The 25,591-nt window shown below is 43.5% G+C and overlaps 1 protein-coding gene across 2 annotated transcripts in view; it reads left to right on the top strand.

Moving 5' to 3' along the window:
* The first annotated feature begins 16,094 nt into the window (after positions 1 to 16,094).
* Positions 16,095 to 25,591, top strand: part of LOC121586445 (POU domain, class 2, transcription factor 2-like) — a 45,569-nt gene continuing 36,072 nt past the window's right edge. For both annotated transcript variants that reach the window (XM_045226364.1, XM_045226363.1), the window contains exon 1: positions 16,095 to 17,230. In XM_045226364.1, coding sequence (XP_045082299.1) covers positions 17,125 to 17,230 — 106 coding nt within the window. In that variant the 5' untranslated portion in view covers positions 16,095 to 17,124. The remainder of the gene's footprint in view (positions 17,231 to 25,591) is intronic.

Below are 25,591 nucleotides of genomic sequence, written 5' to 3'. Positions count from 1 at the left end.
GTCTGTCTGTCTGTCTGTCTGTCTCTCTCTCTCTCTCTCTCTCTCTCTCTCTCTCTCTCTCTCTCTCTCTCTGTCTCTGTCTCTGTCTGTCTGTCTGTCTGTCTGTCTGTCTGTCTGTCTGTCTGTCTGTCTGTCTGTCTGTCTCTGTCTCTCTCTCTCTCTCTCTCTCTCTCTCTCTCTCTCTCTCTCTTGCTCTTGCTCTCTCTGTGTGTGTGTGGATCTGATTAAAAGACCTTTGGGTTCTGCTAGGTATGAGGGTATGGATGTGATTATGCAAGTGTGTGTGTGAGTGCGTGTGTGTGTATGGGTGCAAGTGTCATATCGATAGGTTAATAGCCCCAGTGTCAGATTCAGTAACTCCCTGATTAGTTGTTAGTTCACTAATCCACCAACAAGTGAGGAGTTATTGGCCTCACCATTGATTTTTGCACCACAAGTAATGCCAGGAAATGCTGGAGGTCGGGGAGGGGGTGCAACAATTGATCGACCCCAAATAAACCCTGCACACACCCCTCTCACCCATCCCGCTGCACCTCTCTCTTCTTTCCTGATTGGATATTATCAGATACCATGGCGGAAAGCCGGAACCCAATTGGTCAGCCATGGCGTTTAGGGTGTAATAATTGATGATGTATTAGTTGGACGTGTTGATTGACAGGTGGACTTACATGGTCACACATGGATGAGTGACCCTTCATTTGGCCATCTGATGGACCGCTGAGCCAACTGGCCATGCTGACCAATCAACACGCAGACAGACGCACGTTATTCACACAGCGACCATTAATGAAAGGAGTGAACGACCACCATTTTGGTTCTTTTTAGCATTTCTTTGTTTTCGTCTTCGTTTGATAGCCCAACAACTGCCACATATTGTGAAATATCTTGAGTAAATTCCATGTCTTACTCCTTAAAAGACGCCTCTTTTATTGACAATTTCCTAATTTCTCTTGCATGGATTCTTCTTTCCTTCTCTCCACCACTCTATTACCCCATCCTTCATTCCTCGCTCAACATGTCCTTCCTCTCCGTCCTCTCTCCTTTCACTCTCACCGATTCCCCACAGTAGTCTCATCTTATCTCTCTCTCTCTCTCGCTCTCTCCCTGTCTCTCTGTGTAAGCAAGAGAGAGGTTGTTAAACATTTTTCTTCTCTCTTAATTGTTTTGACTTGTGCCACTGGCATTCCGATTAGGGCTCATTGATTTCCCAGTGCTAAGTGCATTGATTTCTACATTTCTTATTGATCCCGGTTCTAAATCTACCCACACACACAGAGTCTCAGTGCACGTGGCCACAGCACAGAGTGAATGAGAGATGGAGGGGGAGAGAGAGCGAAAGAGAGAAAGAGAGCGAGAGAGAGGGGGGAAAGACAGGGAGACAGAGGGTGAAACAGAGGGAGTACAAGAGATAGAGGAGAGAGGTTAGAGAGTAGTTTATCCTATTACAGTAGAATGAAAATAACTTGTCTGTGTTTAAAGTAGATTAATGTTAAGAGTGGATATGAGAGAAAGATTTCAGATGAAAATACCACACACACACACACACACACTTTCACCCATAGCTACGGTCTCCCACCAGAATGGACAATAGTGGCTCTTATCCCCTGAGCATAGCTAAGGCTCACATACCCCCCTCCACAATGGTTGTGATTGAGGGAGGGGGGATCTACTCCCTGTGCAGGCCAGTCTGCATGTCATTGCATTAGATGGAGCCTTGATGCTGCGTTAGCACTAAGCTAAGGTATTTGGACCCCCGGCTCACAGGACTAGACATAGGCTCCGGCAGCATAAAGGCTCCACCAGGTGTGGCCACGGAAAGTCCCTTTACATGTCTTCAATCCATTATACCCCAACACAGGGATGAAATAGGATGCAGAATATGTGTGAAATGTAGACAGGGGAGGGAAATGTGAGAGAAAACAGGCTCAATAAGAATAAGAATGTGTGTGTGACTGTGAAATATGGATGTGCTCAGAATATGTATGAAATGTACAGTACTTGAAGGATAAGAAGAGTAGGAGGCTATGTGTGAAATGAAGGCAGAGCCAAAGCCCACATTTGACACATATCCTTACTATGACTTTGCCATATATTCCATGGGATCAGCTGAGCTTGTAACATGTAAGTATTGGTGCTGGTGCGCTCGTGGCGTTGCTGCAGCAATGATCATATTACTTGTGCCGTATTGACTGCTAATGTTTTACGGCCGTCTTTATCTTTCTTCTGCGGGTTTAAGTATAATAATGGATATGTAGGGGGACTATTGGCAGGGGCTATTGACAATGTGTCAGCATTGATCATGTAGTCAAGCTGCAAGGACAGAGAGAGAGAGAGAGAGAGAGAGAGAGAGAGAGAGAGAGAGAGAGTGGTATATCGTGGTAGATAAAATGTCAAAAGGACAGATAATAAGGAAATTACAAGAGCTTGAGATTTATAATATAATTGTTTTACTTAGAAACTGTGTGTGTGTGTCAGGAACAGTAGAGCTCTGTTTCTCTGTATTAGGGGCTTGTTAGAGCGGCGAACAAGGTGGTGATATAATTGTAAGCTGGTATTGATTGGCGGCGCCTTGTTATTGATGAGAGAGAATTTAATTCAGCCAACTCGTTCGTCAACATGACATTGCCATTTAACAATGAACTCTCTCTCACTCACACACAGGCAGGAGCGGTGTGTGGGCAAAATCACTGGGGAAGCCAAGCCAGAAAAAAAAGCCATATTACAACCTATGTGTTGTGATAATTGCGTTGTTTGCTCTATAACCTGTTAGTTCATATGCCTTGCAACCTTGATATATAGGCCTAAAGGCCAAGAAAATAAGACACAGTGCCAGAATAAATTCAACCACACCTTTGTTTCATCACAAAACCAGAGAGCAACCTCTGTCCGGTGAAGTCCACAAAGCATATTGCAAGTTACATGACCTACAGCATGGCCAAGCAAGTGAATGTTTCCGAAATTTTCGGACTACTAAACAACTATTGATTTAGAACCACGGAGAGTTAACGCAAGTCGCAAAGAAAACAGGAGCTGCTTCCACTATTCCAGCACCATTTCAACATCAACATTTCAACATCATCAAATCACTTCATGCTTAGTCTAATACAGTGACAACTAAAATATATCAAAAACAATTTAGTCTAATCAATGTAAACTAAATATGTTGCTTTCCATGTTTCTGAAAAAAACATGTTGACTCACCCTACTTGTAGAGAAGGGCCAATGCCATCCTCCTCTCTTTCATGTTGACGAAACGGTCTATCACTCTTGTCATACAGTACACATTTTTATTTTTGGTCCCAGGCTACCTGGCTAAAATGCTTACTCGCTAGTCTAACTTCCTTTCATGGGCAACATTAGATAGTTAACATTAGCCTTCTACATATAGCTACATATTGAACTTCCATCCTCTCAGGCCAGGGGCACAATCTATGAATTTATGGTTGGATCAGAATCGCTGTTTTAATCATTGGCCAGTACCGAGAATTAAGTAAAACCACAAGTCAAAATCCCTATCTCCATCCATGGCTAATTTAGGAAAGGGCCACCGGAGGACAACAACACAACGAGATGCAACAATTCAAGTTGTTTCTGTCAATGATGTAGTTCTCTTGATGCGATGTGATAAGAGTGAAGCCAAATCCAAACTGGCTTCACTTGACACTTTTTTTTGGTGCGCCAGGACCATTCACAGTTGAACTCAGTTTAGCTCACTACTGATTGGCTGTTAGACCATTCAATGCTAGGGGTGGCAACAATGTCAACCTCTTTACGACCAGACAGAATCAGATAGATGGCCTACACATACAGAGGGCCACTGTTTCGCTCACTCGGATGCTTTCACCGGTGAGATACATTCAGCCTCTTGCAAATTGAAGGAATATTATGAAAACGGAGAGATAAAATATACATTATTTGAGTTTTTTTTCTTTTTTTCTTGGGGAAGCTTGGCTTCCCTTGGCATCTATGAATACATGCCACCAGTGGCGGCTCCTGAAAAAATTCTCAGGGGGGGCAATTTTTCTGATGATTTAGGTGACCTACACACATTTAAAAAAAGATATGTCCAACAACAACATGAAGACAGGGGCAGCATATAAGTCAATACCAGAAGCATTTATTGACTGATCTCAAAAGTGTTGGCTTACAAAAGCAAAATAAGTTATCACAGTAAAAATAATCAAGGGTGTTCTTTCACATTCCTCAACACTGCATAAACAATATGCATTTCCATAAAACACCTCATCTAATTGTGCCACAAAGTTGACAAGTCCAAGAAAAATACCAGGGTTGGTGGAGCCCTCACTTTCATCTTTGCCTCGCAAAGCTAACTCAAACACTCCGCAAAACTTCACACACTGGATTAGCCGGCTGAGGATGTGGCGGTTCTTGCTAACCTCATCGTTGTGGCGGCGGACAGCTAGCCTGTATCCCTCATCCAGTTGAGTGGCAATGTTCACTCTCCCCAAAGCAGACAATCTCAAACAGCTATCCATGTGGGTCTTTGACAGCTCATGTTTCTTAATCTTTTCTGAAAGATGGTGCATGTCCGTTACACCAGTCGCTGTCCAAGCGGTGCTGTCTGCCGTGCCGCCTTCAGGGTGAAAGAGTAAGCAGGGGTAGCAGAAGACTGCATTAGCTACATCGCAGCCTGCTAGCCAGGTTTTTCGTTCGTACCAATTTTTGGAAAATCCTCGGGTGTAGGACTTTCCCCCTTTAGTAGAAACCTGTTGAATTATTAAATTTGGTCTGGGAGGTCCTAATTGTTTCGTTGCCAATTTATCTTGATTTGTTCACGACAAAAAGGAACTTATTTCAAAGAGACAATCGAGTTGCACTGAACGCTAGCCATCTTGACAGTAGTACGTGAATTGATTGACGCTGCTACCCGCTTCTTTTCTTAGTTACGTTCATGGTTATGTTACGTATGACGAAAGCTGCTGGTGCAAGCCCTCCCGGGAACCCATAGAGATTGTATTGAAAGCTCTGATATTTGAAAAAAAAGATTTTACATGAGAGTCTATGAGAGACTTCTGGGGCGATTTTCAACCTGACTGAAATCGCCCCAAAAGGGGCGGGGCCATTTGAAGCACGACTTTAGCCTGATTGGACATTTAGTGGCAGATCAGACGTCTAGATTAGAACACTGATAACTACTGTTGCCGTGATATAATTGATTAGAAAAAAAATCCCTTCCTTTTCCCGTTTGGCAGTGCGTCGCCCATATCGCCCTAATGAACACACCGCCCCTGCATGCCACTGTACACAGGCACGCATGCACACACACACACCAAACACACACATCGTCATTACATTCTCACAAGACTAAGAAATATACCAAAAAAAGCATATAAAATAGCTGCAAAAAGATCAGCTTGTTTTCATTTAGCAGACATCCAGAGCAACTTACAGGAGCAATTAGGGTTAAGTGCCTTGCTCAAAGGCACATCGAAAGAGCTTTGTCAGCTCGGGGATTCAAACCAGCAACCTTTCAGTTACTGCCCCAATGCTCTAACCGCTAGGCTACCTGCCACCTGTAATAAACATATTTTTATTATAATTTAAACAAGAATACTTATCATTGCGTGTTGGGATTCAGTGTCATATTGTCATCTTGATATGATTTCAAATAAATAGATTATGGAGAAGAAGAGTCAAATGGTGATGATGAAGATGATTATTATGATGATAGGCTACAAATGCCTATATGTTCACTCTAGACCTTTTACAATAACATGTATTGTCTGCATTTACCAAGCTCTTTCTTCAATGATGTCAAAATTATCTACTGCAAAAGCAGCCGGTTTTCCCTGCAAGCAACCAGCATTACTGAACCTGAGGCAGCTAGCTGACCCTGGGAGTGTGTGAAAGAGAAGGTATACTGTAGTCTACTACAGTGAGGGAAAAAAGTATTTGATCCCCTGCTGATCTTGTACGTTTGCCCACTGACAAAGAAATTATCAGTCTATAATTTTAATGGTAGGTTTATTTGAACAGTGAGAGACAGAATAACAACAACATAAATTGATTTGCATTTTAATGAGGGAAATAAGTATTTGACCCCCTCTCAATCAGAAAGATTTCTGGCTCCCAGGTGTCTTTTATACAGGTAACGAGCTGAGATTAGGAGCACACTCTTAAAGGGAGTGCTCATAATCTCAGTTTGTTACCTGTATAAAAGACACCTGTCCACAGAAGCAATCAATCAATCAGATTCCAAACACTCCACCATGGCCAAGACCAAAGAGCTCTCCAAGGATGTCAGGGACAAGATTGTAGACCTACACAAGGCTGGAATGGGCTACAAGACCATCGCCAAGCAGCTTGGTGAGAAGGTGACAACAGTTGGTGCGATTATTCGCAAATGGAAGAAACACAAAATAACTGTTAATCTCCCTCGGCCTGGGGCTCCATGCAAGATCTCACCTCGTGGAGTTGCAATGATCATAAGAACGGTGAGGAATCAGCCCAGAACTACACGGGAGGATCTTGTCAATGATCTCAAGGCAGCTGGGACCATAGTCACCAAGAAAACAATTGGTAACACACTACGCCGTGAAGGACTGAAATCCTGCAGCGCCCGCAAGGTCCCCCTGCTCAAGAAAGCACATATACAGGCCCATCTGAAGTTTGCCAATGAACATCTGAATGATACAGAGGAGAACTGGGTGAAACTGTTGTGGTCAGATGATACCAAAATCTAGTTATTTGGCATCAACTCAACTCGCCGTGTTTGGAGGAGGAGGAATGCTGCCTATGACCCCAAGAACACCATCCCCACCGTCAAACATGGAGGTGGAAACATTATGCTTTGGGGGTGTTTTTCTGCTAAGGGGACAGGACAACTTCACTGCATCAAAGGGACGATGGACGGGGCCATGTACCGTCAAATCTTGGGTGAGAACCTCCTTCCCTCAGGCAGGGCATTGAAAATGGGTCGTGGATGGGTATTCCAGCATGACAATGACCCAAAACACATGGCCAAGGCAACAAAGGAGTGGCTCAAGAAGAAGCACATTAAGGTCCTGGAGTGGCCTAGCCAGTCTCCAGACCTTAATCCCATAGAAAATCTGTGGAGGGAACTGAAGGTTCGAGTTGCCAAACGTCAGCCTCGAAACCTTAATGACTTGGAGAAGATCTGCAAAGAGGAGTGGGACAAAATCCCTCCTGAGATGTGTGCAAACCTGGTGGCCAACTACAAGAAACGTCTGACCTCTGTGATTGCCAACAAGGGTTTTGCCACCAAGTACTAAGTCATGTTTTGCAGAGGGGTCAAATACTTATTTCCCTAATTAAAATGCAAATAAATTCATAACATTTTTGACATGCGTTTTTCTAGATTTTTTTGTTGTTACTCTGTCTCTCACTGTTCAAATAAACCTACCATTAACATTATAGACTGATCATGTCTTTGTCAATGGGCAAAAGTACAAAATCAGCAGGGGATCAAATACTTTTTTCCCTCACTGTACACTACAGTAGCCTGTGTGTGTCTGGTTCAACCTACTTTTGTTTGTATGATGTTGACAGACCATCTGTAGACATGATAAGCACATGTGCCCAAATTACAGTAGTTTAATGGAACCACTGCTTGGCTTCTTTCAGGCCAACATGGTCTCAGAGCATTTCGTATTATTTTGTACGTAAATCCGAAACGCTCCATTTAGTAGGACATGTTACGTTTTGTATGGTATGTATTAATCCATCATCCATTTCGTATGATATGTTACAAATTACTATTTGTATGATATGTAATGAATGGCAATTTGTATAATACAGTGCCTTCAGAAAGTATTCATACCCCTTGACTTATTCCACATTTTGCTGTGTTGCAGCCTGAATTCAAAATGGATTAAATTGACTTTGCCTCACCCATCTTTTTATTTTTATTTTTTTTCACCTTTATTTAACCAGGTAGGCCAGTTGAGAACAAGTTCTCATTTACAACTGCGACCTGGCCAAGATAAAGCAAAGCAGTGCGATAAAAACAACAACACAGAGTTACATATGGGGTAAAACAAAACATAAAGTCAAAAATACAACAGAAAATATATATACAGTGTGTGCAAATGTAGCAAGTTATGGAGGTAAGGCAATAAATAGGCTATAGTGCAAAATAATTACAATTAGTATTAACACTGGAATGATAGATGTGCAAGAGATGATGTGCAAATAGAGATACTGGGGTGCAAATGAGCAAAATAAATAACAATATGGGGATGAGGTAGTTGGGTGGGCTAATTTCAGATGGGCTGTGTACAGGTGCAGTGATCGGTAAGGTGCTCTGACAACTGATGCTTAAAGTTAGTGAGGGAGATAAGAGTCTCCAGCTTCAGAGATTTTTGCAATTCGTTCCAGTCATTGGCAGCAGAGAACTGGAAGGAATGGCAGCCAAATGAGGTGTTGGCTTTGGGGATGACCAGTGAGATATACCTGCTGGAGCGCATACTACGGGTGGGTGTTGCTATGGTGACCAATGAGCTAAGATAAGGCGTGGATTTGCCTAGCAGTGATTTATAGATGGCCTGGAGCCAGTGGGTTTGGCGACGAATATGTAGTGAGGACCAGCCAACAAGAGCGTACAGGTCACAGTGGTGGGCAGTATATGGGGCTTTGGTGACAAAACGGATGACACTGTGATAGACTACATCCAATTTGCTGAGTAGAGTGTTGGAGGCTATTTTGTAAATGACATTGCCGAAGTCAAGGATCGGTAGGATAGTCAGTTTTATGAGGGCATGTTTGGCAGCATGAGTGAAGGAGGCTTTGTTGCGAAATAGGAAGCCGATTCTAGATTTAACTTTGGATTGGAGATTCTTAATGTGAGTCTGGAAGGAGAGTTTACAGTCTAACCAGACACCTAGGTATTTGTAGTTGTCCACATACTCTAGGTCAGACCTGTCAAGAGTAGTGATTCTAGTCGGGTGGGCGGGTGCCAGCAGCGTTCGATTGAAGAGCATACATTTAGTTTTACTAGTGTTTAAGAGCAGTTGGAGGCTACTGAAGGAGTGTTGTATGGCATTGAAGCTCGTTTGGAGGTTTGTTAACACAGTGTCCAATGAAGGGCCAGATGTATACAAAATGGTGTCGTTTGCGTAGAGGTGGATCTGAGAGTCACCAGCAGCAAGAGCGACATCATTGATATACATAGAGAAAAGAGTCGGCCCAAGAATTTAACCCTGTGGCACCCCCATAGAGACTGCCATAGGTCCAGACAACAGGCCCTCCGATTTGACACATTGAACTCTATCTGAGAAGTAGTTGGTGAACCAGGCGAGGCAGTCATTTGAGAAACCAAGGCTAATTAGTCTGCCAATAAGAATGCGGTGGTTGACAGAGTCGTAAGCCTTGGCCAGGTCGATGAAGACGGCTGCACAGTACTGTCTATTATCGATCGCGGTTATAATATCGTTTAGGACCTTGAGCGTGGCTGAGGTGCACCCATGACCAGCTCGGAAACCGGATTGCATAGCGGAGAAGGTACGGTGGGATTCGAAATGGTCGGTGATCTGTTTGTTAACTTGGCTTTCAAAAACTTTCGAAAGGCAGGGCAGGATGGATATAGATCTGTAACAGTTTGGATCTAGAGTGTCACCCCCTTTGAAGAGGGGGATGACCGCGGCAGCTTTCCAATCTCTGGGGATCTCAGACATTACGAAAGAGAGGTTGAACAGGCTAGTAATAGGGGTTGCGACAATTTCGGTGGCTAGTTTTAGAAAGAAAGGGTCCAGATTGTCTAGCCCAGATGATTTGTAGGGGTCCAGATTTTGCAGCTCTTTCAGAACATCAGCTGTCTGAATTTGTGTGAAGGAGAAGCGGGGGGGGCATGGGCAAGTTGCAGCGGAGGGTGCCGAGCTGGTGGCTGGGGTAGTGGTATCCAGATGGAAAGCATGGCCAGCCGTAGCAAAATGTTTGTTGAAATTCTCGATTATTGTAGATTTATCGGTGGTGATAGTGTTTCCTAGCCTCAGTGCAGTGGGCAGCTGGGAGGAGGTGCTCTTATTCTCCATGGACTTTACAGTGTCCCAAACCTTTTTGGAGTTAGTGCTACAGGATGCACATTTCTGTTTGGAAAAGTTAGCCTTTGCTTTCCTAACTGCTTGTGGATATTGGTTCCTAACTTACCTGAAAAGTTGCATATCGCGTGGGCTATTTGATGCTAATGCAGTACGCCACAGGATGTTTTTGTGCTGGTCAAGGGCAGTCAAGTCTGAGGAGAACCAGGGGCTATATCTGTTCTTAGTTCTGTATTTTTTGAATGGGGCATGTTTATTTAAGATTGAGAGGAAATTACTTTTAAAGAACAAATAGGCATCCTCTACTGACAGAATGAGATATATATCCATCCAGGATACCTGGGCCAGGTCAATTAGGAAGGCCTGCTTGCTAAAGTATTTTAGGGAGCGTTTGACAGTGATGAGGGGTGGTCGTTTGACCGCGGAACCGTTACGGACACAGGCAATAAGGCAGTGATCGCTGAGATCCTGGTTGAAGACAGCGGAGGTGTATTTAGAGGGTAAGTTAGTCAGGATGATATCTATGAGGGTACCCATGTTTACGGATTTAGGGTTGTACCTGGTAGGTTCGTTGATAATTTGTGTGAGATTGAGGGCATCTAGTTTGGATTGTAGGATGGCCGGGGTGTTAAGAATATCCCAATTTAGGTCACCAAGCAGTACGAACTCTGAGGATAAATGGAGGGCAACCTGGTGTCCAGGGCACAGCTGGGGGCTGAGGGGGGTCTGTAGCAAGCGGCAACAGTGAGAGATTTATTTCTGGAAAGGTGGATTTTTAGAAGTAGAAGCTCAAACTGTTTGGGCACAGACCTGGATAGTATGATAGTGCTCTGCAGGCTATCTCTACAGTAGATTGCAACTCCACCCCCTTTGGCAGTTCTATCTAGACGGAAAATGTTGTAGTTGGGGATGGAAATGTCATAATTTTTGGTGGCCTTCCTAAGCCAGGATTCAGACACTGCTAGAACATCAGGTTTGGCTGAGTGTGCTAACGCAGTGAATAACTCAAACTTAGGAAGGAGGCTTCTGATGTTAACGTGCAGAAAACCAAGGCTTTTACGGTTACAGAAGTCAATAAATGATAGCTCCTGGGGAGTAGGAGTGATACTGGGGGCTGCAGGGCCTGGGTTAGCCTCTACATCACCAGAGGAACAGAGGAGGACTAGAATAAGGATATGGCTAAAGGCTTTAAGAACTGGTCTTCTAGTGCGTTGGGTACAGAGAATAAAGGGGGCAGATATGGAAGGATATGAGTACAGTGGAGGTAAACCTAAGCGTTGGGTAACAATTAAAGAGATAGCATCACTGGAGGCACCGATTGAGCCGGTCTCGGCGTGTATGGGGTGTGGAACAAAGGAACTATTTGAGGCAGTTTGAGAGGGACTTGGGGTTCTACAGTGAAAGTGTATAATAAGAACTAACTGGAACAGCAATAGGCAAGGCATATTGACATGGGGGAGAGGCATAAAGCAATCACAGGTGTTATTAGAGAGAGCTAAGACAACAACTGGTAATGGCGATAAAGTTTGGGCTGAGGCTAAACAGAATAAACAGGACAGGGTACTGTGTAAAGGAACAGTCCAGTAGGCATCAGCTGTGCAGCTGAGTGATCATAAGGTCCAGTGAACAGCAATATGTGAGTCCGAGAGCAGTTCAAATTGGTGCTTCAGCACAGCAAGCAGGAAGCACGGTTGTAGTTTGCGTGTGCTAGCGGGCCGGGGCTAGCAGATGGATCTTCGTGGTCGTCGCAACGGGAAGCCTGTTGAAACCACAGACGATTACGTCGGCAGACCAGTCGTGATCGATCGGCAGGGCTCTGTGTCGACTCTAGGAGGTCCCGTCCAGTTGACAGAGAGGTAGATAGCTGGGAGATGTGCTTGACTCAAGGCTAGCTCAAGGCTGATTAGCCAACAACAACGTTCATTTGGTTGCAGCTAGCTAGTTGCGATTATCCAGTTAAAGGTCCAGTGATTCAGTGATTCCGGTAGAAAATCCGATAGGTTCTGGGTTGATAACTCGCTGTGCAGACAGTGCAGACTGGCCGATAATAGTCCAGGCTAGAGCTGGCTGGTAGGTAGTGCAGGCCACGGACAATGGAGAAAAAGCCGCTAACGGTGGCTAATAGCAAGTAGCTAGTTAGCTGGTTAGCTGGCTACTCCCTTCTGGTAGACAGAGAGGTAGATAGCCGGGGCTAGCTCAAGGCTCAAGGCTAACTGGTGCTACGGGGGCAGTGGTGATTAGCCTACAGCAACATCCATTCAACATCCATTCGGTTGCGGCTAGCTAGATCCGGTGTTAAGGTCCAGTGATTCAGTTATTCCGGCAGAAAATCAGATATTCTGGGTGAAAACCGCTAACGGTGGCTAATAGCAAGTAGCTAGTTAGCTAGTTAGCTGGCTGGCTAGTTTCAACTGGAGATTCTAAATAAAGATGAGTAAATAATATAATCAGTTCCACATTGAGTGAGGCGGGTTGCAGGAAAGTATATTTAGTAGAAGGATGAAAAGTGTGATAGGGAAATATATACGTAAAATACCATATTCTTTTTACAAAAAACAGGCTATTTACATGGACACACAAGAGAACACGACCACACTGCTGCGCTATCTTGGACACAATACCCCATAATGACAAAGTGAAAACATGTTTTTAGAAATGTTTACCCATTTCTTGAAAATTAAATACAGAAATATCTAATTTACATTAGTATTCACACCCCTGAGTCAATACATGTTAGAATCACCTTTGGCAGCGATTACAGCTGTATGTCTTTCTGGGTAAGTCTCTAAGAGCTTTGCACACCTGGATTGTGCAATATTTGCACATTATTCTTTTTAAAATTCTTCAAGATCTGTCAAGTTGGTTGTTGATCATTGCTAGACAGCCATTTTCAAGTCTTGCTATAGATTTTCAAGACGATTTAAGTCAAAATTGTAACCATGCCACTCAGGAACATTGAATGTCGTCTTGGTAAGCAAATCTTTTTGGCCTTGCGTTTTAGGTTATTGTCCTGCTGAAAGGTGAATTTGTCTCCCAGTGTCTGTTGGAAAGCAGACTGAACCAGGTTTCCCTCTAGGATGTTTTGTGTATTTAGCTCTATTCCGTTTCTTTTTATCAACAAGAAAAACTCCCTAGTATACCCAAAACATGATGCTGCCACCACCATGCTTAAAAATATGAAGAGTCGTACTCAGTAATGTGTTGTTTTGTATTTGCCCTAAACATAATGCTTTGCCTTCAGGACATAACGTTAATTTCTTTGCCAATTTTTTTGCAGTTTTACTTCAGTGACGTATTGCAAACAGGATACATGTTTTGGAGAAAGAAAAAATCTGTACAGGCTTCCTTCTTTTCACTATGTAATTTACGTTAGTGTTGTGGTGTAACTACAATGTTGTTGATCCATCCTCAGTTTTCTCCTATCACAGCCATTAAACTCTGTAAATGTTTTAAAGTCACCATTGGCCTCATGGTGAAATCCCTGAGTGGTTTCCTTCCTCTCTGGCAACTGAGTAAGGAAGGACACCTGTATCTTTGTAGCGACTGGGTGTATTGATACACTGTCCAAAGTGTAATTAATAACTTCACCATGCTCAAAGGGATATTCAATGTCTGTTTTTTTTTTTTTTTTTACCAATAGGTGCCCTTCTTTGCGAGGCATTGGAGAACCTCCCTGGTCTTTGTGGTTGAGCCTGTGTTTGAAATTCACTGCTCGACTGAGGGACCTTACAGATAATTGTATGTGTGGGGTATAGAGATGAGGTAGTCATTCAAAAATCATGTTAAACAGAGTGATTCCATGCAACTTATTATGCGACTTGTTAAGCACATTTTTACCCCTGGACTTATTTAGTCTTGCCATAAAGAAGGGGTTGAATACATATTGATTCAAGACATTTCAGCTTTTCATTTTTTATTAATTTGTAAAAAATTTTAAAAACATAATTCCCCTTTGACATTATGGGGTATTGTGTGTAGGCCAGTGACACAACATCTCAATGTAATCCATTTTAAATTCAGGCTGTAACACAACAAAATGTGGAAAAAGTCAAGGGGTGTGAATACTTTCTGAAGGCACTGTATGTTACGAATTGCATTTTGTACAATATGGTACAAATTTGTAAAACGTACAATGTGTTACGAATTTGCAAACGTATGATATGTTACAAATTCCAATTTCTTGTGGCAAACCTTAGTTAGTTGGCTAGGTGACTAATGCTAACGTTAAGTCTGGGGGTTAGGGTTAAGGTTAGGGTTAAGGTTAGGAGTTAGGTTAAAGGTTTAAGGTTAGGGTTAGGGGAAGGGTTAGCTAAAAGGGTTAAGGTCAGGGTTAGGGTTAGGCGGGGAAGGGTTAGCTAACATGCTAGGAAGTTGCAAAGTAGCTAAAAAGTAGTAAGTAATTGAAAAGTTGCTAATTAACTAAAATGCTAAAGTTGTCCATGATGATTTGAAAACGCAACCTTTGGATTGCCCACCAATCCACCCTTCTTTTGTTTTTGCCATAAGTAACCTTATATCTTAGTAACCATACCAAACATAACATATCAAACTAATTCAAGTGTTTCATATTCACGTTTACTATGTTATGTCTAGTCTATGATACCAGTCTGTTCAGGTCTGTGTGTGTGGGATGTTCTCTAAGATGTGCACCAATGTTTGTTTGCCTTGCTCTTTGTGTGCGCGCGCTTGCGTGCGTGAGGGCATAATTGTGCGTAATGTTTGTGTAGCCTATGTTTGCCCATTTTTCCATTGGTGATTATGGCCAGTAGACCAACATGGTGGCAAACCACATGCATGTTATAAAATATCAGAAAATGAAAGGAATCCCATGTTGATGGGTCTACCACCATCTTCCTCTCCTCTCCTTCAAATCCACACACCTTCCTTCCTCACACGCGCAAAACACACTATATTCTACAAGAAATAATTGCTTTTGTCTGGAAGGAGTTTGGATTGGGGGGGTTCTCAGCGCGTGCCCTCTCTGCAAGGGGGGTTCGTGAAGGACAACTAGTCGCTTCTTTTTTCTCCCTCTCCCTCGTTCGTTGGACATGCGGATGTCATCTGTCAAATGGAGAGGGGCGTAAGCGGGGGGAGAGGGAGAGAACGGGGACAATAAACCTCACGGCACCATTGTGGTGGCTATGCGGAGATTAAATCAAAAGCACATCCAGAACAGATCCACATCTCCATTCTTAGAATAGGCTTGATAAAGACATGTAAAACAATAGTAAATAGTAATGATGCTTTATCCACAACCGAGGTGATATGTATTTTATGACTTTTTCACCCTCCAGTTTGGTTATTAGCATTGGCAATGCCTCAGGCTTTTTATGATATAGGCCCATAATTGATCGATAACTCATTAACAACAGCTCCCACCACAGAAGCAATGCGAGGGAGAGGGAGAGACAGAGAGCGGGGGAGAGAAAGAGAGATCAGGCTCAGCGCTTTCGATTTTCCCATATTGACTGCGATGTTTAGCGTATAGATTTTTCTATTTAAAAAATCTATGTCGGCAATAATCTTGAGTGTAAGTGCGCGGCACAGATTGTGGCTTTATAACTGACAGCATACAATGTATCCACGGAGGGATGGGAGGGGTGTGGGTGTAGGAATGGATGCCTATCCTCGGATGTACACACTGCACACGCTGGGCTACAATTTAGTATCTCTATATCTCTAGCTCAATTACTCATACCATAAAACGGTATTACTATGCTGGCAATGCTGCCCATGACCTTGCATTGCGTAGATATAGCATACGTACATGTATGAGAAGTGCGAAAAATCACCTGCTGAAAAATACATAAAACACCAACTCAGAATACGTGTCTATTGTATAAACTAATCGATTAGGAGACCACCACGATTATTGGCGTCGTTATAATGAAGTGTAATCAAGAGATCAATACAGAGGATAGCTAGTCGTATATGGTATTACTAAGAAAAGGGAGAGAGCAGGGGTAGAAGGAAGCGGGGGGAGGAAAAGAGAGAGGGGGATAGAAAGGGGGTGGGGGAGTGTAGGCTATACGGCGGGTGCTCTCTCGCCTCAATGTTGCGAGCAGCGGTGTCAGAGCGCTTTCAGACTGGAGGGAGTCGGACCGAACGAACTGGGGTTCCCAAATAACGGGAACATAGAGACAGACACACAGACGGATGGCGGGACAGAGCCAAAGAAAATATACCGCATAACGGGTACCGTGTTTATGTTTTTCGTTCAGCTTTTGTTTATAAAAAAAGCAGTTTTTTTTATTTATCTTTTATTTATCGATTGATTGCGTTTTAATTACCGGCCTGTGAAAGAGAGAGGGGGAGGAGCAAAAGCCAGATGGGGGTTCCTGTGTAGCCTTACTTATTATTTGTTATTTAAATGTTACAAATAATTTAATTGTAGGCTATATTTTATCATAATGCTGCTTTGTGTGCATGTATTCGTGAGCTGACCGATAGCAAGACTGCTAATAACCAAATATAAAGAACCAAAAATAACAACTTCACAATACACCTGTTATAACAGACAGTGAAAAAATAATAGTTTTTCATGAAAGCAAATCTGGAGATATTTAGTTAGAAGCTTAAACCAAAGCAAAACCGATCGAGGAAAAGGAGGCCACTGTGACAAAAAGAGTCGCACACCTGTCTTGATAAGCAAAACATATGGAAATACCTTCAAGAATATAAAAAAATAATATTCGATACAGTTTATATCTAGGCTGTTTTGTAGCTACATACAGGCCTAACTTTTACCAATGAGAAAATACCAGCGTTAGAGAGTCACACTACGTATATTTATTCTGTCAATGACTAATATCAACAGAAGCCTGTTTTACATATAGCTGGCGTGGTGTGTATCCCGACTATCCGTCTGTGTGTTAGTCTCAAGTGAGGACCGTTGTCAGATCTACCAAGGGACCATATATCCACATCGATATGACAGAGGCACAAAACCAAAAATGTGAATGTAGCATAGGCTAGTCACCAACTCAACCAAATATTCTTCCTACTAAACATATTTTACCTGGAAAGCATACGAAGAAAAGCAAAGAAGAACAGAAGACAAGCGCAATTCGAAGAAAACTGCAAATAAAAACCAAGACGACAGCGGATCATGTTTGTTCCCTTGCCGGTGCCGTTCGTCTTTCAGAGAACTGCTTCCGACTTCAGCGCCTGGCGTCTCAAGTCCCCGCTGGCTCTACGCTCCAGCTCCAGCTCCGGTAAGACCTTTGCTTATCCCGCTATAGCTGTTTCATTGGCCATGCTCCTCGACATTTCACATGCATGAAAAAAACTGAACCAGATTCAGGAAATACCTGTCCACTGCACTAGCAAGTCCTTAGACCACCTATTGAATAATCAAAAAGGATGAGCACATTTAGCTTGAATTGTTTATTCTCTCCGAGTCGAATTCCCCCCACCCAAAATACATTAGAATGTTTGTATAAAAATCCAAAGTGCAAAAAAAACATCTTATCCCAAAAATGTTGTCAAGAAAATGTGTTTCAATATTTACATCCTTTAAACAGTTTCTTATGTTCGGTATCCCATGCTGTTCCAATACCCTTTTCTCTCCTCACTTCCACCCCCATCTGCCTCCTCTTCTCCGCTCCGTCTGCCTCTGTCTATGCACCCGTCTCTCCCGCTTTCGTCTCATGAACGGTTAAGGGAATATTCATGTTAATTTATCGATCTGGTGGAGATCGATCCCAGGGCCGCGAAAAAAAGAGGGACAGAGGGTGAGAAACCTTGCGACAAGGCTGGGAGTGGAAAACATTGAACGAATTACAGGCCATTCTACTTTAATTCTCAAATTCTCAGTCAAAGTGTTGATGCGTAAAGTTGATAGTCCTAGTCATTTTGCGTTATCAATTAATACAATTATTGCTGACTGGTTTGTTGTTGCAACAACCTGTGGAGTAAAATAACTATCTTGTCTTGGAACATCTTTGTCACTTTTTGGTGGTGGTGGATTCTATCTAACGACGAGAGCAAGGGAAGGGGGGCGGGAAGGTAATGCTGTCCCCGTCTCCATCCAAGTGGAAATTTCAAATGACAGATGGGTCCGATTATATGCACCTCTCCCGGGCTGTGATGATCATGCAGGGTATCTCCTTAACTACATGTCACCAGGAGAAAAACGGTTGACATTTTTAATGAGTGCTGGTGGTGGTAACCAGGAGGATGGCTTGACAGGGCACATATGTCCATTGCTTTTGCTGTGACAGAGAGGGGTGGGAAGAGGGGGACAACCATTATAGGTCATTAAATAAAAGGAAGAGGTATAGGTTGAGTGAATAATAATGAACACATTTTGGAAGATGTTTGAAATAGGATAAAACAAATAATAACATTAGTGATGTAGTTGAGGGTAAACTAAACTCAGTTTGCACCCTTTTATTTTGTGAATAGGGGTTATCCACTGATAATGCTAGATAATAATTGTATTTGCTTATGGGTTTACCCACATATTTACCCCTAATGTTCAAGGTTGACCAAGCTACATCCCTGTGTAACATATAAGGTAGCTTATTCCAGTATAGAGGTGAGTGTAGCCTATAAAGTGAACATACTCCCATATGCATACTTGAATAGAAGGGTATAAGTCAATACTAATTTAAAACATGAGGGCTAGAAAAGTGAATATACCCCCTCATTTTCTTCTATCTTCAATCATTCCTCCAAGTCCCATGAGGAAATGGGTAAAAACACAAGACATAGATGGTCGGTCAGCTAGTAAAGAGCATCTTACATAGAAGCCTCTCTCTCTCTCTCTCTCTCTCTCTCTCTCTCTCTCTCTCTCTCTCTCTCTCTCTCTCTCTCTCTCTCTCTCTCTCTCTCTCTCTCTCTCTCTCTCTCTCTCTCTCTCTCTCTCTCTCTTTCTGTCTTTCCTGTGTACCCTATCGGCCAGGTGGGTTTTCAATTGGATTTGCCTGGTGTATTGGTCTGGCCCATAAGCCAGTTTGGCTAAGTCTGTTACCCACACATCCCCTTCTGATCTGAGGTACAGATGATGGAGAGAGAGGGGGCTGCTGGGGGTTCAATCCAGCATGTTTAGGGAGAGAGAGAGAGAGAGAGAGAGAGAGAGGCTAAAGTGGGGCTGTTAAGGAGTGAAAGAACCGGGGAAGGAGGGAGAGAGAGAGAGGTACAAACAGCATTCGTTAGCAAAGATGGGCTATTGGGCTACCAAGTGGCTCTAAGCTAAGAGCTTATGGGTTAGGTTGACCGTGGCTTTGAATACTGTATATGTGGCAAACCCACTAACCCCATAAAAAGGTTTTTCCAGCCACCATTTTGACGTCAGTTTGTATAATTATCGTGGTGTTTTTGTCTGGATGTGCATGTCCAGTCAGCAAACACAGCATTAAGCAAAATTAGATTGGCTCAAGGGTTCAGATTTGGTTTGAAATGCATTTGGAATTGGTTTCAGTGTCAGTTTCCAAGTTTAGAAGAAGCTGAAGTATAGTATTAGAGGTATATCTGTAGTATTAATAGTAGATGGAAGTAATAACATAGTAATACCATATTAGTATGAAAAAATGTATGCACTCACTAACTGTAAGTCGCGCTGGATAAGAGCGTCTGCTAAATGACTAAAATGTAAAATGTAAATATTAATAGTAATAACATGTTATTATATCCATAGAAAGATGAGGGAAATGTTACTGAAGTCCCATTGAAATGAATGATTTCGGCAGAAATAAGTCAGCAAAACGTCTTTTTTCTCAGGTACTTGAGTGTATTGGGACCTACCATTACCCCGTTAGTGCCTTAGACTTTGACGTTGGTCGCAGCCAGAACAAAGAAAAAATAAATGCTGTTTTATTTGGCTTTAAAAGCTCCAGAGCCATCAAATTCAGAGTGAGACTGTCTGTCTGGTGAGAAACTGTGAATGCTTGTAGCTGTGGTGATACTTGCGGTCATGTTATCGAGTATACTGCATGTTTTGACTATCCAGGTAAAACTTTGAGTTTTTAATTAATCAGATTCAGATTCATCATTGTATTTTAACACAACCAAAGGTTGGTATTTACTTTCTTTACAGCATGGTAAGATAACTCGAATATAGTGCTCAACAATGACATACTAGACAGAAATCAATGGACTACCCACTGGGCACAGTCGTCAATTCAACGTCTATTCCACGTTGGTTCAATGTAATTTCATCTAAATGACGTGGAAACAACTTTGATTCAACCAGTGTGTGCACAGTGGGTTGAGTTTATTTGGAGAGTTCACAGTTGCAGAGGTATAGTATCTAACAGGCAATTTTCTGGTCCAGCTTCCCAACCACTCCACCACCACACACTGTTGCCTCCATGCTGCTATATAACTGCCTCCAGCCCACACCGCAACTCCTCACCTCTCTCTGCCCAGGAGGAGGCTGTGTACCTGGGCTTGGCGAGGGGAGAGAGGGGGGTGGATGGGTGAAGGCTTGGAGGCCTGCATTAATTGGCTAGTATTTGTGTGTGTGTGATAGCTCGGGTCTGCGAGAGAGGGCGGACAGGTTGTGTACTCGATAATTGCATATTAAGGTCAATTATAAAGCTGTCTATGTGTTTTATCTGAACCAGTATGAATTCATAGGTACATATTGTGCGAGTGGTTTTAACCTTGTTCTGATATTGATCAGACTTCATTGACTACTCTCTGCCTGTGTATGTGCAGTGTGTATGTAGTGTGTGTGTGTATGTGTGTGTGTGTGTGTGTGTGTATAGATCGGATTTAAGCGGAACTTCAGCGAGTCCCAGTGCTAACGTGATTGCGAATGACAATATGTCCACCTGGGTTTGTTAGGGACATAATGGGGAATCAATAAACACAACAGAGATGTCAATACAACATGCTTTATTGCATTAAGCCACCTCTCCCATCCCTGCCCCTAACACCGACCCACTCTATCTGTCTCTATCTGCCTCTCTCTCTACCTCTCTCTTAAACACACACACTTGCACACACACTCTTCTTTTTTTGGTCTGACGATAATGAACTCACTGCAGACCACTGATGTAGCCTAGCTGTAGAGATGAGACATATAAATGGACTTCTAGATCAGTGTTTCCACCTTGAGTACCACCAACAGTACACAGTTTCGTTGTAGCCCTTGACAAACACACCTCATTCAACTCATTGAGGGCTTGATGATTAGTTGACAAGCTGAATCAGGTGTGCTTCTCCAGGGTTACAGTAAAAATGTGTACTGTTGGGGATACTCGAGGACCAGGGTTGGGAAACACTGCTCCAGATATAACTTAATATGGAGGGCAGATTTTGGCTCGGCCTCACTGCCCGCCTGCTCCCTAGCTTGGCTCATACTTCCCATGTTACCATGGATACATTCATAGGCCATTAGACACATATAGTAATAAAAGGTAAACTCTCTTCTCTCTCTCCCTCCTCCACTCAGCTTACCTTTGGAACCTTGATGGTCACAAAGACCATTAGGAGCCAAATTGGCCTTATTCAGGACACAATGCTATATTTGACTAGCCTGGGTGAATTTGTGTATTGGTGTGTGCATGTCCTTGTACATCTTTGTGTGTGTCGCTGTGTATCTCTGTGCAAGTGTCTTTGTACATATTTGTGTGTTTGTGTGTTTGTTTGTGTGTGGAATCTTTGAGAGCGTGTGAGTGCCAGTGTCCATCGCACATATCCAAAGGATGACCAAGCACAGCAGGCCCTCCTTCTCCAATGCACAAACCTCTCAGTGCTCAATGGTCAGTGTCTGCACGCCCGTGGAATGGAACTCATTCTCAACCCCTAATCGAATGCACTTGGTCATGGGCCCCTTTTCTCAAACAAACAAATAGTGTACAAGCTTCTCATACTATATTCCCCTCTCACTCCCACAATACATTGCCTTGGCCCTGCAATAGCACTGGAGATGAATAGCCTAGCGAGCTAGCCCCGCCGACTACGCCATAGTGAAAAACCTACAGGCTTTTCTGCTGATTAGCTGCTGATCTGGGGTCAGGGTTAGCCACCTCTTAATTAAGCAGAATAATTAGATTTCACACTGTACAAGAACATAACAGGGAATGAGGGGCGGTGCTTTGGCCCTTTGTGACACGCGCCAGGCTGTTATCCCCTCTTGTGTGCTTCTCAATGAGGCCTGGAATGAAAAGAAGGAAAAGCGCCCTGGAGGAAAAAAGGGCCCGCTCTTTTGATTTCAGAGGGCTTATCATAACGAGGAAGAATGTGGGAATTTTTTCTATGTTAGTAAGCAAGTAGCACCGGGGCTAAAGCACCTTGCTGATGAATTCAACTTTAGTTAGGGTGAGATTTAAAGGAAAGAGAAAGACGCACGGTGTGTGTGTGTGTGGGTGTGTGTAATGTAATCCCACTCCCCTGCACACATAGAGACATGTTGGCAACAACAAGCCATATAGTTGGATTGAATAGACCCCAGAAACGTGTCCTTTCTGTGGCCATTTCACATGTTTGTGTGTGCCTTGGCGGGTAGAATGTTGCGGCGGTTGATACATTTAGGTAATAAAGGGGACTTGGTCCTGTTTGATTGAATTCCGCCCCCCTCTCCCATTCCCCTCCACTGGTGTAGGCTAGGGCCGTTTTGGGAGAGATTTAGGCCCCCCAATTTAATTTAGCGGATGGGAGTTATGATAATGAATGGATGGAAGGGAGGGGGGGTGGAGGGATGGATGGAGGGGGAGAAGGAGGGAGGGGAGGGTTCCCTTATTTACCTCAGGGACACTCTGTCCTTCCTCCCTCCTGCCTCCCTCCTTCCTCCCTCCTTCCTCCCTCCTGCCTTTGCGAGTGCAAGGGGTGACTGCCAGGGGTATGAGTGAAAAATGTAATATCATGCACCCACAAATGTATGCGTGCAGCAGACAGAAGTAACGTGACAACAATGGAGCGGAGGATCGGGGTCCGGCTTTTAATAAATCTGAGTGGTCGGGCGCTTCAATCTCTTCTGCTGTGGGCTTTCAAAACCTCCCCCCACCCAACCCCACCCCCTCCCATTCTCAAACACATATACACTTTAGACACACACCACGCTCACATGTTTACACTCACACATGCAGTATGTATGTATGTACATACACAGGGATTGCTTAACATTTGGTTGGACCATAGTACCCGGAGGCTATAGACAAGAGTACAGACACACAGATGCTACAGATACACCAAACCCATGGTAGTGTATGAATAATCAGATTCCAGTACACATCTCCATGGACCATTGAGGAGTTTTAACGCCTACTGAGTGTGCTCACAATAGACACACATTAAAAGGGTAGCCTCCCTTTAACACAGACACACATTAAAAGGGTAGCCTCCCTTTAACACAGACACACATTAAAAGGGTAGCCTCCCTTTAACACAGACACACATTAAAAGGGTAGCCTCCCTTTAACACAGACACACATTAAAAGGGTAGCCTCCCTTTAACACAGACACACATTAAAAGGGTAGTCTCCCTTTAACACAGACACACATTAAAAGGGTAGCCTCCCTTTAACACAGACACACATTAAAAGGGTAGCCTCCCTTTAACACAGACACACATTAAAAGGGTAGTCTCCCTTTAACACAGACACACATTTGCCTATCAGAAGGAAAAAGTCATTTTTTCTTTTCCATGCCTTATTACCGTCCTCCTCTTCTCTTTTTCATCCTCTCGTTTTGCTCCAGAAGAGGAGTGCTCCGTCCTGAAATGAAATGAATCTGTTGTACCCTCCCTCCTCCTCTCTCCCCCCACCCCCAGCTCAAAGTCATTCTCTCTTTACACTATGGGGAGGGTTGAAGTCGTCACTTTAACCTCTCCATATTGGATATGAATCTTTTAGCCAGCCTCACTTTCGCAGGAACACTCCGAGAGCCCTAATCCACACACACGCTTACACTTGCATGTTCACACACACACGCACACACTCACGCACACACGCAGTTGACAAACCATCCTCTGGCGCTTTCTCCAGGGGCTTCAATCAAACACATGATTATGAATCTGTGTGCCTCACCAATGCAGCAGCAACGCTTCTTAAAGGCTACATCTTTTTGAAGACCCCTAGTGTGAAAATAGGGATTTAGAGGCCATTTTCTCCCTTTTTTACTTTAGCATATTGTTGTAGCCTATTTGGGCTGTGGCCTTGGTCGAAGCTACCCCTTATTAGGAGGAGTGCATAGAATGACGAGGAGCCTGTATTACATAAAGAAGAGGGAGAGAGCTACTTCTCCCTTCTCCCTAATTGCACCCCTCAGGGATTTGGGAGTGCAAGCCTGCACACATAGTGCAGAAGTAGGACAGGTAAAGCTGAAAACCCCCATCCTCCCCCACCACTCCTCCACCGTATGAATATGGTAAATCTCCCGTCCGCTTGGTGGCATAATTCTCTATAGAAAATGGGTCCTAGTATATCAGTATTCCTCAGGGGGATTTCTTAAGTAGATTCTGGTATTTCGGCTCTCCCTTCTCCTTTTTCCAGGGGCTTTTAAAAGGCTAGCTAGCTGCCCCCCAATCCAGCTATCACGGAGTTGCACACAGAACAGAACTGCTGTTGTAGGCCCAATGTTCACTCACTACCCCTATGGCTATCTTCTTCAGTCCATGCATGGCTTTTTGCAGTCGTCGTTCCCCCTCCCTATGCCTCTGTGTAGCTAGCTAGCTGTAGCAAGGTACATCTAGCCGCTGCCCTAAGGCAGTAAATGATCTGTGATGAACCATGTGCAGTTGTGTAGTGCCGAGGTTTTACAACTCATCCTTGAAAAGGCCAAAGACCATGGTCAGGCACTGATGATTTTAAAGAGATCATTTGCATTCTTAACATTTCCACTGGAATTATATTTGAATTATTGACCACTCACTCTTTACATTTTATCGATGGGTGAATCTGTGATAGAATAAACGGGTCTATTTGAAAATGTCTCAATATAATGTATAATGAGTATTACGAATTCATATTTGATGGTGCCAAACATGCTAAATAATGAATGGAGAAATCAAGTGTGTTGTCCATGTAGATGTCCCCTAAGTATGCTTCAATCCCCATTTCGCCATGTTAGATATGCACAAATATTAGTATTTGAATTTAGCTATGCTAAAATATTAATGCTAATATCCTCAGATGTTATGTGCCTAATTCCCGTGAGCTGAGGCGTGAGTATGCGTTTAGATGAAATGGGTTAAGTGTGCGTTTACCAGCCCCCCTCTTGGAGCACAGTCCGTGGCCCTAACCCCTCTGCTCTCTTTTGTCTCACCGTGAGGGGTGCAGGGGGGTCCGGGGGGCTGACCTCTGACCTTTTCCCCTCCTCACTGCCCTCCCTCTGTTGTCCCTCCTTCTGCTAATTCATATGCAGCCGTCCCATCAACCTCCTTCTATTCTTCTCTTTCCTCTGTCCACGCCTGGCCTATCTGTTGTGTCACGTCTCAAGTTCAAGGCCCGGAGCTCCGCAGTAGCTGGGCTATACTGGCCATGACATTGAGTGAATTAGCTGGCTACTCTTTACATTAAAGACACTGATGAAGATATTTAGACATTGGGGTTAGAAGTGATCTTTGTGTAAAGGGGGCTTGAAATTAAGAAATTATATTCAATTTTTGTTATGGACTAAAAGTTCAG

The sequence above is a fragment of the Coregonus clupeaformis genome, chromosome 17 (assembly GCF_020615455.1).
Source record: "Coregonus clupeaformis isolate EN_2021a chromosome 17, ASM2061545v1, whole genome shotgun sequence".
Classification (NCBI taxonomy): Eukaryota; Metazoa; Chordata; class Actinopteri; order Salmoniformes; family Salmonidae; genus Coregonus; species Coregonus clupeaformis.
This window is presented reverse-complemented; position numbering and strand designations above follow the sequence as displayed.